General features: G+C 35.8%; 2 protein-coding genes across 2 annotated transcripts; one reads left to right on the top strand and one right to left on the bottom strand.

Moving 5' to 3' along the window:
- Positions 1 to 13018: 13018 nt before the first annotated feature.
- On the bottom strand, positions 13019 to 13668 carry LOC133228276 (heterogeneous nuclear ribonucleoprotein C-like). The gene has a single exon (XM_061383790.1). It carries the CDS (start codon positions 13508 to 13510, stop codon positions 13019 to 13021), a length of 492 nt encoding a protein of 163 aa, XP_061239774.1. The 5' UTR covers positions 13511 to 13668.
- A 4-nt stretch (positions 13669 to 13672) lies between these two features.
- LOC133227555 (heterogeneous nuclear ribonucleoproteins C1/C2-like) lies at positions 13673 to 14355 on the top strand. Its single transcript, XM_061382157.1, has one exon. It carries the CDS (start codon positions 13818 to 13820, stop codon positions 14055 to 14057), a length of 240 nt encoding a protein of 79 aa, XP_061238141.1. The 5' UTR covers positions 13673 to 13817; the 3' UTR covers positions 14058 to 14355.
- The last annotated feature ends 499 nt before the right edge of the window (positions 14356 to 14854 follow it).

Here is a 14854-nt window from a genome sequence, read left to right as displayed (position 1 = left end):
TTTCTAAGTTGTGTGTGTGTTAGTTGCTCAGTGATGTCCAACTCTTTGTGACCCCCTAAACTGTAGCCCACCATGCTTATCTGTCCATGCAGTTTTCCAGGCAAGAATACTGGGGTGGGTTGCCATTCCCTTCTCCGGGGAGCTTCTTGACCCAGGAATCAAACTCTGGTCTCCTAGATTGCAGGCAGATTTCTAAATTATACATTTAAAATTACAAATTTGTTCAAATTGCTGCTTTACTTTTTCAGATGATTTAATAAGCATCATTTTGTTATCAATTAGAATTTTTCCTAATATTCTTGTGTATGCCTTTATATTTAAAAATATGACATAAGGGATATTTTATTTGTGGTTTGCCATTGGTTTGTAATATAATTTCATTGTATTTTTAAATATCTTAATTTCACTTCTGAAAGATTTTGTAATTTGTGTTTCGGGTCTAATATATTTGTAAATGCAATGCTTACAATGCTTATAAATGTACAATATATTCTTAAAAAATCGTGTATAATCTAGTTACTTATTGACCTAGTTTTATCCATTAAATCAAGATAATTTGTTGTATTTTTCAAATCTTGTTTGGTCCACTTTATGCTTTTTAAAATTAATACCTATTTTCAATAATATAATTATTTATGTTTATAATGATAAACATTGTACAAAAATATACTTTATTGTACCTATTTAAAGATATATTGTTATCCAAAAAAATTTGAAAAGATAGATATTTATTAAAATAAGGCAAATTCATGTATCTTCTCATAAGCACACATATCTCACTGAGTTATAGTTTTCATAGCAGCTTCAGATTAAAGAAGAATGAATGAATATATTTGAATTTTTAAAAGTAGATTCTAGCAGCTTCTACTTCTTTCCTAACAAAATGTTTATTTACCACACAGCAGTGAGAGAACATGGGCTTCCCTGGTGGCTCAGTGGTAAAGAACCCACCTGCCAAAGCAGAAGATGAGAGTCTGATCTCTGGGTGGGGAACATCCCCTGGAGGAGGAAATGGCAACCTACTCCAATATTCTTGCCTGGAAAGTCCCATGGAGAGAGGAACCTGGAAGGATACAGTCCATGAAGTCACAAAAGTTGGACGCAACTTAGAGACCAAACAACAATAAGTGTGAGAACGCCTTTGAAATATAGGATATTCTACAAATTTCAGATTATAAATAATTTACCATAAGTTAACGTCTCATGCAATGTTTGGGGCATCTTTTATGTCACATTTATTCATTGTTTATCTGAAGTTCAAATTTAACTGAACATCATGTGTTTTTGTTTGCTAAATATAGATGTTTCTCTGTTAATGAAAATTCTCCAATGGCTTTCCAATCTCATACAGATTAAAAGCCAAAGTAAAAATCAATTTTAGTCATGGCAATGCAAGCTCTGGCCCAGACTGACTCTCTGATTTCATTTCCTATAATAACATCCAACACTGCTACAGAAAAATCCACAGTGACCTTCTTGTCCTCCCTTTCCAGCATAGAACACATTTCTGCCCTGGGACATTGCTGTTTGCATCCTCTCTTTCTTCAGGTGCCTATTCAAATGGGTCACCGTTTGAGAGTCCCTCCCCCACCAGCTTACCTCAAGCAGCAACAACTTCCACTTTCCCTGCTCCTTACACTCAGCTTATTTTGGGATACTTATCATCATTTGATGTCGCTAATTTTGCTTTCTGCTTCACCCATAAATAAATAAATTTAAGCTCTACAAAGTCAAAGGCTTAGTTTTGTTCACTGCTGTATACATGATACCTAGAACTGTACCAACAGGCAGTCAGGGCTCAAAATATTTTTTCCAGATGGAATAAATCTAGCAAACAATTGCTTATCCTGAAGGTAACACAGATGTTTTCATTCATAATATTATTCTCCAGTGCACCATCATCCCAAGCATTGTGTTTACAAGTCAAAAGGAATTTTGTGAAGAATATTAAGGTTATTTAGATGATCATTTCAACACAAATTCTACTTAACCTTCAATTAGAAAGATTAATATTTAAATGAGAGAGATATCATATATTTTCATGTCCTCTTATGCTTTACTTAAAAATTATTGAAGCAAACAAGTAAACAGACATTAAAATTAATGATGTTATCATTTTATTATAAATAGTTCTGAAAGCAATTAAGTTTATTTTTTGTTTTGGTTTTAAATTTACCCATGCAATTATCTTGACTCTTCTCAGAATTTTTATAAAAATGTACATAAACTTTTATTTTGTTTAAATCTGATTGCACACATTGCATGACTTTCTTTTCTTTTTTAATCAATGTACTAAAGAAAAATACTAAAAAGTCAAGGGTGCATATAAACCTACCCCTGCAAATAATGAAAACTAGCCACACAGGTTCAGTGATCCCCAGTGATTATGTTTCTAGAAGCTACTCTGAGATCAAATTTGCAGCTCATTCAGATTACTGTAACTTCTAAAGAATAATATAGTGCCAGAGTGTTTGCACCCAGGGTTCACAAAATCAACTATAACATCAGTGCCAACCCCCCTCCCCCGCCCACCATGTAAACAGTCAGACCATTGTGTTTAAACATAGATGCTACCAAAGGCCTTCAATTCCCTTCACATATTCTCATTGTAAGGACTTGGAGATTTATCTTTTCAGAGGACATGAATTAGAAGCTTTCCATCCCATTATAGAAGCTTCAAGAATATTGAAGGAAGAACTCTGGGGACTTCCCCAGGTCCAGTTGTTAGGACTCGGGGCTTGCACTGCACGGGGAAGCTTTCTTCTCCATAGGGAAGTCAAGCAAACTTGATCTCTGGTCAGGAAACTAAGATCCAACAAGCCATACAGCACAGCCAAAAAAATTAAATAAAAACCTAAAAGAAGAAAATAAATCTCTGTTTACAGGTCTTCTTAATTATGTTTTCCTAATGACATAAGAGAGCAAGTGGAGAGAGGAACTATGTCTCCATAAACACCAGACGAGAGCCAGTCCACCCTTTCCTTTAGACAGAGTAGTTGCTGAACAGCTTTGTTCCTAGCTCTGAACTGTTTTGTTTTTTTTTTTCTGGAAAAGACTTGAATTTTTATGATTTCAAGATTAACCCAGTGGCTTAAATTCTTATAATATTTCTGTAAAAAATGCAAGTTACTAAAAAAAATGTTTGCAAAGTGAAAGAGAGTCATTGTTTTGTCTAGGGTGTGAATTCCCATATTAAAGACAAACTTAGGGATTAAAAGTATGGATTTGGAAGTTCTGAAGCCCCAGATTCAATTCTGCTGTGTTGGTTTTTCCTTGTGATCTTGGGCAAGCTAGAAGTTTCTAGAAGCTTCAGTTCTTCCTCTATGGAAAGATCAAATGAGCATAGTTACAAATTTTCAGAAGCTTTACACCAAACAGGCAGTTATCTTAAAACTCCTTTTGAGGAACTATATACAATAAAATCTACAAAAGTCATTTGTTTATAAAGAAGAAGAAAAGACTATAGACAGTAATGTTTGTGTGATCAGTTCCATCTGCTCTCAAAGGAAGAATGGATAAAGTGATTGTGAAGATGACCAAGATGGTAAAATAAGCTATAAAAAGTTATTGTATAGAGATATTATTTTATCATAATTACATTTTAATCAAATGTAAGACCTTGCAGTCATATAACCAATGTTTGGAGATGTCAGCTTTTAATTTTATGTATTATCTGCTTTTTTCAAAAGATGATTCTAACCTTTATTCAAAAAATATAATTTTTTGCTGACCACCTATGTTTCAATGACAGCAAAAGACTAATGTGGGTGGTATGATTCTCATAAATTAAACCCAAGTCTGGCTTACTAAAGGAATAACACTCTCTCAAACATAGTCCAAAACCATTCACACTTAAATATTGTTGCCACCTATCTAGAAACACTTTCCAGACCCCAAAGATAAAAGGCAAAGACAGAACAAGAGTGAAGGAAGAAAGGAGGTTTTCCTTCATCCAGTAGGGAAGGGAAAACTCAGCAGATGGAGTGGAAGCCGACTGAGCTTGGAAAACCAGGCAAGCAGGTGAATCTCAGATCACACTCTGCCTAAATATATCATCCGTTATTTCCATTTCACAGTAACTACAGCTTCTTCCGTGTTGACACTGGCAAGAATTCCAACCACAGGTTCTGCATCACTGCTCTGGAATTCTAGACATATCTAGCCGGAGTTATCTGTAAGAAGGGTTTTGACCCCAGAGAGGGAGACTGAAGACAGGAATCATCTAGAACACCCAGCCATGACTACACACAAATCCTACTAAATGTGACAAGCCTTCCACCTGCCATTTGGGATCTGTGTGCCAGGAAGTGAACCTTTTGGTCTACTCTACCATTTGTAGTCTGAGTCATCCTGGCTATCAACTTTGAGCTTAACAATTTTTTTTTTCTTTTTCTCCAGAAGGCAGGCTTCTGCATAAAATGATAACTCTCAAGACAAACTGCATAATGGACCTAGGAAAAGTCTCATCAAAAATGATCTATGACATTTTAGTCCTATGTTTATGTGTATCCCCTAAGACACCATTTGCTATTGACTTTGTAAATCAAGGGACAGTGAGTATATAAAAAATTCAGAAAGAAGTATGTTAAACACCTTCACATGTTATTTGACTCCACTAATCTCTGCATTTGTAAATAATAAAACCAAGATATACAAGGCATTCTTAAATAATTTTTACTAAAAAGTAAAAATATTGACATGTAAAAGTTTGGCTTGATGATTTTGTGACCTTAATATAAAATAATTTCAGTACTTTATTTCATGTATATGTTGTATTGATTAAAAGCAAAACCTAGAATTCAACCTCCAGAACTAGAATCTTAATTCATTCCATTTTCCAGAATTTTAGATTTTTATTAATTTCAGTTGCTAAAAGAAAGATACTGTGCTAAGTACCTTGTCTAGAAACATGACACTCCTTACAGATAAATAAGCATGTGAATATGCATAATTCAAAATAAAAAAGATTTAGGAATTAATTATATATATATATATATATATATATATATATATATATATATATATAAGGCTTGCCTGGCGGTCCAGTGGTCAAGAATCTGCCTTTCATTGTAGAAGATGTGTGTCCAATTCCTCGTCAAGGAACTAAGATCCCACATGCCTGCCATGGGGCAACTAAATTGGATGCAGCAACTAGAGAGCCTACACGATGCAACTGCTGAGCCTGTGCAGCAAAAAAAAAAAAAAGCTGCAATAATAATTATAATATACTCTATCATTGTATAGAAAGGAACATTAGATACAATAGGTCTCCTTTTAAACCAGACCCTGATATAGGAGATGCCATTTTGACGAGCTCAGTTCAGTTCAGTCACTCAGTCGTGTCCGACTCTTTGCGACCCCATGAATCGCAGCAGCCAGGCCTCGCTGTCCATCACCAACTCCCGGAGTTCACCCAGACTCACGTCCATCGAGTCAGTGATGCCATCCAGCCATCTCATCCTCTGTCGTCCCCTTCTCCTCCTGCCCCCAATCCCTCCCAGCATCAGAGTCTTTTCCCATGAGTCAACTCTTCGCATGAGGTGGCCAAAGTACTGGAGTTTCAGCTTTAGCATCATTCCTTCCAAAGAAATTCCAGGGTTGATCTCCTTCAGAATGGACTGGTTAGATCTCCTTGCAGTCCAAGGGACTCTCAAGAGTCTTCTCCAACACCACAGTTCAAAAGCATCAGTTCTTCAGTGCTCAGCCTTCTTCACAGTCCAACTCTCACATCCATACATGACCACTGGAAAAACCATAGCCTTGACTAGATGAACCTTTGTTGGCAAAATAATGTCTCTGCTTTTCAATATGATGTCTAGGTTGGTCATAACTTTCCTTCCAAGGAGTAAGCGTCTTTTAATTTCATGGCTGCAGTCACCATCTGCAGTGATTTTGGAGCCCAAAAAAGAAAGTCTGACACTGTTTCCACTGTTTCCCCATCTATTTCCCATGAAGTGATGGGACTGGATGCCAAGCTCACTGCTTCCCTAATCATCTCCAGAGGGTTTCCTTGACTTGCCTGTAAAGAAACAAGTTTGACTTGAGATGAAGGGTAGCCAGTCCCATGGCTGCCTGTTAGGGAGGATAGTTAGACTTATTTGCCATGACATCTTAAGGCAATCTGTGGTGCAACATGACTTAGCAGTTCCTGGACCTACCTGCCTTTGAAAGCCTGAAGAGTCTTTGAGCATTTTTATGAGACAAAAGAAATATCCTTCATCTGAGAAGACTTGAATTTAATAAGCAGTCACAAAGAATGGTATAACAAGGGCTGAGTCATGGAATTCCCTTGAGCGTATTCATATATTACAGCAAGGAGAGGAAAATTATATATTAGACCCCAACTTTTGCATTCTGCTCTATGCTATGCAAATTTTCGCATGTTTAACATCCTACAACATCAGAGAATACAAGAAGATTCTTCTTGCAGTCTCAAAGGAGGAAAGTGAAGTTCTAATACTGATCACTATCAATCACCTGGAAAGTGTAGGGGGGCATTTCACTTCAGGGAGAAAAGCCACAACTGGTTATGTCTATGGAGCATGTCCATTAACCATGGTATTCCCCATTCCCTTCTCAAATGGTGGAGTGGTGGTGCAGGTGCGCCAGTTCTGCTGGGGCCATTCCAATATTGCATATAAATGGATCTCATTAACAGAACATTAAGGAAACCCATGCTTTAAAATGTCTCTGCACAACATAATAATTGTTTTTAATCAAAGAATATGTCAAACATACAAAGTTAACCCTAGCACAGAACATATTCCATACTTCTAAAACTATTATGCATTTCTTTTGTTAAAGTTTCATCATTAAATCTTGATCCATTCTTTACTGTACTAAACCACAGTCTCCTCAAGAATAAGTCTTTACTTGACCAGCTTTATCTAACAGCCCTTAACATCTCCATCATATAAGCTTCCCCTATGTAAAAAAATTCCAAAGAACTTATAAAAACTTATTTAACTTATAAGTGTAAAACTGAGCTATTACAGGTCAAAAATATTTTAAAATATTTATTTGCTGTTTTGTATTGTTTTTTTTTTAATTTAAATTTATTTAAATTGGAGGCTAATTACTTTACAATATTGAAAATGTAGCAAAGTAATTAAAACAACAAAGAAGCAAAATGGAAAATAATTTTAAAATAAATTTATATTATTTGCTAGTATTTGATTATCTGCATATTTATTTGAAAATGGCATAAACAGAATTTATATGATAATTCTAATTGGTATTTTAATTTTATACAAGACTATCATTGATTAATGTTGATGACTTTATAGTATTTAAGCTTATTTGAAAGTTTAGTATTTTCCTGACTATAGGTATATCATTGCCAGTACTAAATCATAATGATTATGATTAGCATAATACTGTGCCTTTACTTTGAGAACATAGAGAAAAGAGTAATAGTTAAGTGGATTCTCATGTATAATTAAGGAATGATAGCTTGCTACTATTCTAAATCATTTTAAATATATTAAAAGCAACTTAAAAGGAAAAAAAAATTCGATGACACGTTTCCTTAGGTAGATATTTACTAGAGTAAGACCCAGACAGGGAGGATGGTAGGGTAGTGGAGATTATCCAGTTGGCTAGTAGCATTCCTGATAACAATGCACATAGAGAAAATGATTTTTCTGGATGTCACCCACCAAACAGTGTATACATTTAACACTCTTTAGTTTTATTTTTTTATTTTATTTTTTTTTTCATGATCTTGTTATTGTCACTTTGGTTTTTTTTATTTTTTTTTAATTTTATTTTTTTTAATTTTTTCTAATTTTATTTTATTTTTAAACTTTACATAATTGTATTAGTTTTGCCAAATATCAAAATGAATCCGCCACAGGTATACATGTGTTCCAAGAGACACTGATGTATAGAACAGTCTTATGGACTCTGTGGGAGAAGGAGAGGGTGGGAAGATTCGGGAGAATGGCATTGAAACATGTAAAATATCATGTAAGAAATGAGTTGCCAGTCCAGGTTCGATGCACTCTTTAGTTTTAGTATCTTAAAAATAACAAAGTTTAAGTTTTTTGAGTAATTTATGTATTTTCTATGTTGTATTTAATATCTTTCATTTAAATTTCAATGTTATTACATAAGTGAAATGTGCTAATGATAAGAAATAGGCTCCATGAAAGTAGGAATATTTCTGCCTTCTGCAGCAGATTCAGTATTTACGTATAGTTTATAGCTCATAACAATACATAGATGATGAAAGATATTTTTTAATATTAGAGCTTGAGTAATATAAGATTCCCAAAGGTTTTGAAAAGTGTTAGATCAACATTCTTGTAAAAAAATAGTTTAAAATTTTTCCACTAAATAAATATAATGCATTAAAATATGATAAAATAATGTTTCATCATATACCACTCAATATATGTCCTTGTGGTATATATCCTATTACTAAAAAGTAATATCTTAATGATTATGTATTTCTTCCAGCAATGTGTTCTAAATTATATTCTGAATAAAAATTCAGCTTCAGAGAACAGTTGTTAGTTATGTGACTTCTGAAATTCCTAAAGATCTCAATTTGTATTTTCCTTTATTTTAAGTAAATGCATAGAGATAGGCATTCAAAACCTAATGTAGAAAAAGTAATTTTTGACACATATAAGATCAGTGAATGAATTCAAAGCAGTCCACTTCATTCTGCTACAAATTGATGAAAACCAAACTGACATAAACAGTAATTAAATTTCTGGCAATATTCTGCAAGGCATGTTTAGCTTCTGAAGAATATAATAGCTGCTTGTAAAATGTGACAGTGTCTTTCTTTCTCTTAAGAGAGGAGCTGAAAAACCTCATGAAAAGCAGAAAATCACATGAGTGGAATAAGATTTTTTTTTTTAATCTTTGGCTGGATAATGAACTTTAATTTGAAAAGCAGGAAAAATGTAATACTGTTTTCTATAAATATATAAATATTATAGAATGTTAGTATTTTTATTATTTGACTGTTTCTTCTTATAAATTTTCAGATGCAGCACAAATCATTCAAATGTTTTAGAATCTGTAAATTCTATGTTTTATTCTATATGGCACAACATGTAATCTCAGCATACATAATATTCAACATAAAATCTGAAACCATCCCTGATACATCACTGTAGGTAATACTCACAAGTAGTTGAACTGATTTTCAGATTAAATCTGCTGCAACAGTTTCAGAATAAAGTGCCATATCTGAAATCTTAGCACACCTCTCATTTGAATTGAAACTACTTCAAACTGAGACACTTTTCTCTAATTAAAGCCTTGGAAACCACCACTGAGTGCTTGCTTTTAATGTGTCAATTCGGAGACTTTAAGAATTCTACTTTTTCTAAAGTTCACTCAGGGTTTGACAAATAATTTTCAGATTTCAATTCAGGGGAGGAATGGTGCCAAGAGAGATCTATTTAAGGATGACCACTTTGTTTCCTTATTCACTACTCTTTGTTGAAAAACTTATAAATTACAAACAAGTATGAGCTTCCCTTGTAGCTCAGTTGGTAAAGAACCTGCCTGCAATAGAGGAGACCTGGGTTTGACTCCTGGGTTGGGAAGATCCCCTGGAGAAGAAAATGGCAACCCATTCAAGTATTCTTCCCTGGATAATCCCATGGACAGAGGAGTCTGGTAGGCTACAGTCCATGGGGTCACAAGAGTCAGACATGACTTAGCAACTAAACCACCACCATGATTCAGAGTAGTTATCAAACTGGATTTGATTAAACCACCTAGCCTATGGGAAAGCTAAGGATACCATCAGCAAAAGAAAGTAGCCTAACATGGTCCAGCACAGCAGAAGTTTCTCATATTTTTCCCATTTTGCAGAAACACTAATTTCCAACACTGTTTTAAGATAAGGCTAATGAAGTGAAGAAGTACAGGCTCTAAACTTGCTTAAACTATGACAAAGCATATTGCTTAAGCTTGCATAAAATTATAACCTAAGCATAATAAAAAGCAAAGACATCATTTTACCAAAAAAAGATCCATGTGGTCAAAGCTATGCTTTTTTTTTTTTTTTTTCTAGTAGCCATGTAGGGATTGAGACTTGAACCATAAAGAAGGCTGAGCACCGATGCTTTCCAACTGTGGTGCTGAAGGAGAAGACTCTTGAAAGTCCCTGGACTTCAAGGAGATCAAGCCATTCAATCCTAAAGAAATAAACCCTGAATATGCTTTGGAAGGACTGATGCTAAAGCTGAAATTCTAATACTTTAGCCACCTGATGTGAATAGCCAAGTGATTGGAAAAGACCCTGATGATGAAAAAAACTGAAGGCCAAAGGAGAAGAGGGCAACAGAGGATGAGATGGTTAGAACATCACTCTCTCAGTGGCCATGACTTGAGTAAACTCAGGGTAATAGTGAAGGACAGGGAAGCCTGGTGTGCTGCCGTCCATGGGATGACAAAGAGTGGGATAGGACTCAGTGATTGAACAAAAACAACAAACTACTTTAAAATTCAATATCAGACCCCAAACACTTGACTCTAAGGAGGATTACACATGATGGTTATTCAGAATTTACTTTTTACTTATAAACCATGAATAACTGATTTCTTGTAAGGCAGAAAACACACCAAACAAATTTAAATAGGATGTTTTGTAAAAATCAGAGATGAAAACTACAAGGATGGAAATAGGCAAGTACAATTTTCCTTTATAACACAATCAGATCAAAATGATAGCCTTGGGTATCAAAAGGGTGTCACTTCTGTCTAGTACATTTTATTTAAGAAATATATGATATATTACTCAGCCATTAAAAAGAATACATTTGAATCAGTTCTAATGAGATGGATGAAACTGGAACCTATTATACAGAGTGAAGTAAGCCAGAAAGAAAAACACCAATACAGTATACTAACGCATATATATGGAATTTAGAAAGATGGAAACAGTAACCCTGTGTACGAGAGAGCAAAAGAGACACCGATGTATAGATCAGTCTTATGGACTCTGTGGGAGAGGGAGAGGGTGGGGAGATTTGGGAAAATAGCATTGAAACATGTATAATATCATGTATGAAACGAGACGCCAGTCCAGGTTCGATGCACAGTACTGGATGCTTGGGGCTGGTGCACTGGGACGACCCAGAGGGAGGGGATGGGAGGGAGGAGGGTGGAGGGTTCAGGATGGGGAACGCGGGTATACCTGTGGTGGATTCATTTCGATATTTGGCAAAACTAATACAATATTGTAAAGTTTAAAAATAAAATAAAATTTAAAAAAAAACAAAAATAAATAAATAAATTATCCATTGGAATGGAAAAAAAAGAAATATATGATATAGAAATATTTCAATAATTGCTAAGTTTTAGATTTCTATCAGTGGGAAATTGGCAAGATAAAATAAGGATGTGTTGTGTTAGTCACTCAGTCATGTCCAACTCTTTGTGGCACCATGGACAATAGCCCACCAGTATAGTCTGTCCATGGAATTCTCCAGGCAGGGCTACTAGAGTGGGTCGCCATTCCCTTCCCCAGGGAATCTTCCTGACCCAGGGCTTGAACCCATGTCTCCTACATTACAGGTGGATTATTTACCACTAAGCTCCCTAGGAAGCCCTAAAGTGAGAATGCTATCACTAAAATAAAGTAGTCCAGCTCTGTCTGGCATAGCATAAGGTTCTCATATTTTAAGTTGCTTTTTAAACAAGGAGTAGATTTCTTGTTGGAAAAAGTTGGTTTCTTAAGTAATCATTGGAATATTTATGTCATAAAGAGAATTGCATTAGTGCATTTGAACAAGACTAATAATAAGAAAGAATATCATGTATACCTGTGGTGGATTCATTTTGATATATGGCAAAACCAATACAATATTGTAAACTTAAAAAATTAAATTAAATTTAAAAAAAAAGAAAGAATATCAATAGTGTATAACTGTCTTAGATAATTAATTTAGTCACTGCTGCTGCTGCTGCTAAGTCGCTTCAGTTGTGTCCGACTCTGTGCGACCCCATAGATGGCAGCCCACCAGGCTCCCCCATCCCTAGGATTCTCCAGGCAAGAACACTGGAGTGGGTTGCCATTTCCTTCTACAATGCATGAAAGTAAAAAGTGAAAGTGAAGTCGCTCAGTTGTTTCCAACTCTTCGCGACCCCATGGACTGCAGCCTACCAGGCTCCTCTGTCCATGGATTTTCCAGGTCTAGTTATCTGTAAATTGAGTCAATTTCTCCCACTTTGTAGAAGCACTGGAACCAAGAGATAAATAATTTACTGCAATGGATTAAATTTATTAAACAAATTACCTTTTTTGTAATTTGGGATTTAAAATATGAAGCAATGAAATTCAAACAATTAGAACTCAAATTATGATTAAGATACAAGACTGACCAATTTCACCACTATTATTCAACATAGTTCTGGAAGTCCTAGCTTCAACAATCAGAGAAGAAAAAGAAATAAAAGGAACCCAGGTTGGAAAAGAAGAGAAAAACATTTTCACTGTTTGCAGATGACATAATACTGTACATAGAAAACCATAAAGATAGTATCAGAAAATTACTAGAGCTAATCAGTGAATTAAACAAAGTTGTGGGATACAAAATCAATACACAGAAATCACTTGCATTTCTATATACTAACAATGAAAAATCAGAAAGAGAAATTATAGAATCAATCCCATTCACCATTGCAATGAAAAGAATTAAATATATAGGAATAAACTTACCTAAGGAGACAAAAGAACTGTATACAGAAAATTACAAGACACTGATGAAAGAAACCAAAGATGATATAAACAAATGGAAGGGTATTCCGTATTCCTGGGTAGGAAGAATCAATATTGTGAAAATGACTATACTACCAAATGCAATCTACAGATTCCATGTGATCCCTCTCAAATTACCAATGGTGTTTTTCACAGAACTAGAATAAAAATTTTCATAGTTCATATGGAAACACAAAAGACCCCAAATAGCCAAAGCAGCCTTGAGAAAGAAGAATGGAGCTGGAGGAATCAACCTTCCTGACTTCAGATTATACTACAAAGCTACAGTCATCAAGACAGTATGAAGCCACTTTTGCCCCTTCGTGAGGTGTTTCCTGATACACGCTGGCGTTTTGAGGGCACTACAGCCCGAGCAATAGGAGGAGGAGGAGGAACACGTGCTGGGTAACTGTACATCCTGTCATAATAATCCCGTTGAAAGTCATAGTCCAAGTCAAAAGATGAGCCGTACATCTCCGCTGCAGATTGTTTCACACCTGCTTTTCCTCGGTTCACTTTTGGCTCTGCAGCCAGATTAATATCTAAAACCTGGCCAGCAATCATTCTGCCATCCTCTCCTGCCACAGCAGCCCGGGCATTTCTCTCATTAACATACTGAACGAAGGCAAAGCCCTTATGAACAGAGCAACCCACGATTTTGCCGTATTTTGAGAAGATTGCCTCCACGTCAGATTTCTTGACCACAAGGGTATTGAGATTCCCAATGAATACACAAGAGTTCATGGAGCGAGGATCCGTCTTGTTGGTAACATTGCTGGCCATTGTCTTTGATGATATGGTGCCTCACAAAGCTGAAAAATGTAGCTGAAGATCAAAAAAATCTCACAGGAGGGGGAAGGGAGAAGAGATTCGATTCTGAATCTCCTACCCCTGGGTTCTACGTGGAGAAGCCGATTGCTGCTCGAGGTCGGCAACGCCGCAGCGGGGATCTTCTTCTAAGTCTGAAAAGTTGAAAGGAGATGACCTTCAGACCATTAAGAAGGAGTTAACCCAGATAAAACAAAAAGTGGATTCTTTACTGGAAAGCCTGGAAAAAATTGAAAAGGAACAGAGCAAACAAGGAGTAGAGATGAAGAATGATAAGTCAGAAGAGGAGCAGAGCAGCAGCTCCCTGAAGAAAGATGAGACTAATGTGAAGATGGAGTCTGAGGGGGGTGCAGATGACTCTGCTGAGGAGGGGGACCTACTGGATGATGATGATAATGAAGATTGGGGGGATGACCAGCTGGAGTTGATCAAGGATGATGAAAAAGAGGCTGAGGAAGGAGAGGATGACAGAGACAGCGCCAATGGCGAGGATGACTCTTAAGCACATAGCGGGGTTTAGAAATCTTGTCCCATTATTTCTTTACCTAGGCGCTTGTCTAAGATCAAAATTTTCACCAGATCCTCTCCCCTAGTATCTTCAGCACATGCTCACTGTTCTCCCCATCCTTGTCCTTCCCATGTTCATTAATTCATATTGCCCTGCGCCTAGTCCCATTTTCACTTCCTTTGACCCTCCTAGTAGTTACGTTAAGTCTTACCCTGTAATTTTTGCTTTTAATTTTGATACCTCTTTATGACTTAACAATAAAAAGGATGTATGGTTTAAAAAAAAAAAAAAAGACAGTATGGTACTGGCACAAAAACAGAAATATAGACCAATGAAACAAGATAGAAAGCCCAGAAATAAACCCGTGCACCTATGGGTACCTTATTTTCAGCAAAGGAGGCAAGAATATACAATGCGGCAAAGACAGCCTCTTCAATAAATGGTGCTGGGAAAACTGGACAGCTACATGTAAAAAAATGAGATTAGACCGCTTCCTAACACTGTACACAAAGATAAGACCTAAATATAAGACCAGAAACTATAAAACTCTTAGAGGAAAACATAGACAGAACACTCTATGACATAAATCAAAGCAAGATCCTCTATGACCCACATCCTGGAGTAATGGAAATAAAAACAAAAGTAAACAAGTGGCACTGATTAAACTGAAAAGCTTTTGCACAGCAAAGGAAACTATAAGCAAGGTAGAAAGACAACCCTCAGAATGGGAGAAAATAATAGCAAATGAAACAACTGACAAAGGATTAATTTCTGAAATATACAAGTGGCTC

Source organism: Bos javanicus, chromosome 16 (assembly GCF_032452875.1).
Source record: "Bos javanicus breed banteng chromosome 16, ARS-OSU_banteng_1.0, whole genome shotgun sequence".
In the NCBI taxonomy this organism is placed as follows: Eukaryota; Metazoa; Chordata; class Mammalia; order Artiodactyla; family Bovidae; genus Bos; species Bos javanicus.
This window is presented reverse-complemented; position numbering and strand designations above follow the sequence as displayed.

Coding starts and splice junctions, on each gene's coding strand:
- LOC133228276 (XM_061383790.1), bottom strand. CDS start 13,510: ATGGCCAGCAATGTTACCAACAAGACGGATCCTCGCTCCATGAACTCT.
- LOC133227555 (XM_061382157.1), top strand. CDS start 13,818: ATGAAGAATGATAAGTCAGAAGAGGAGCAGAGCAGCAGCTCCCTGAAG.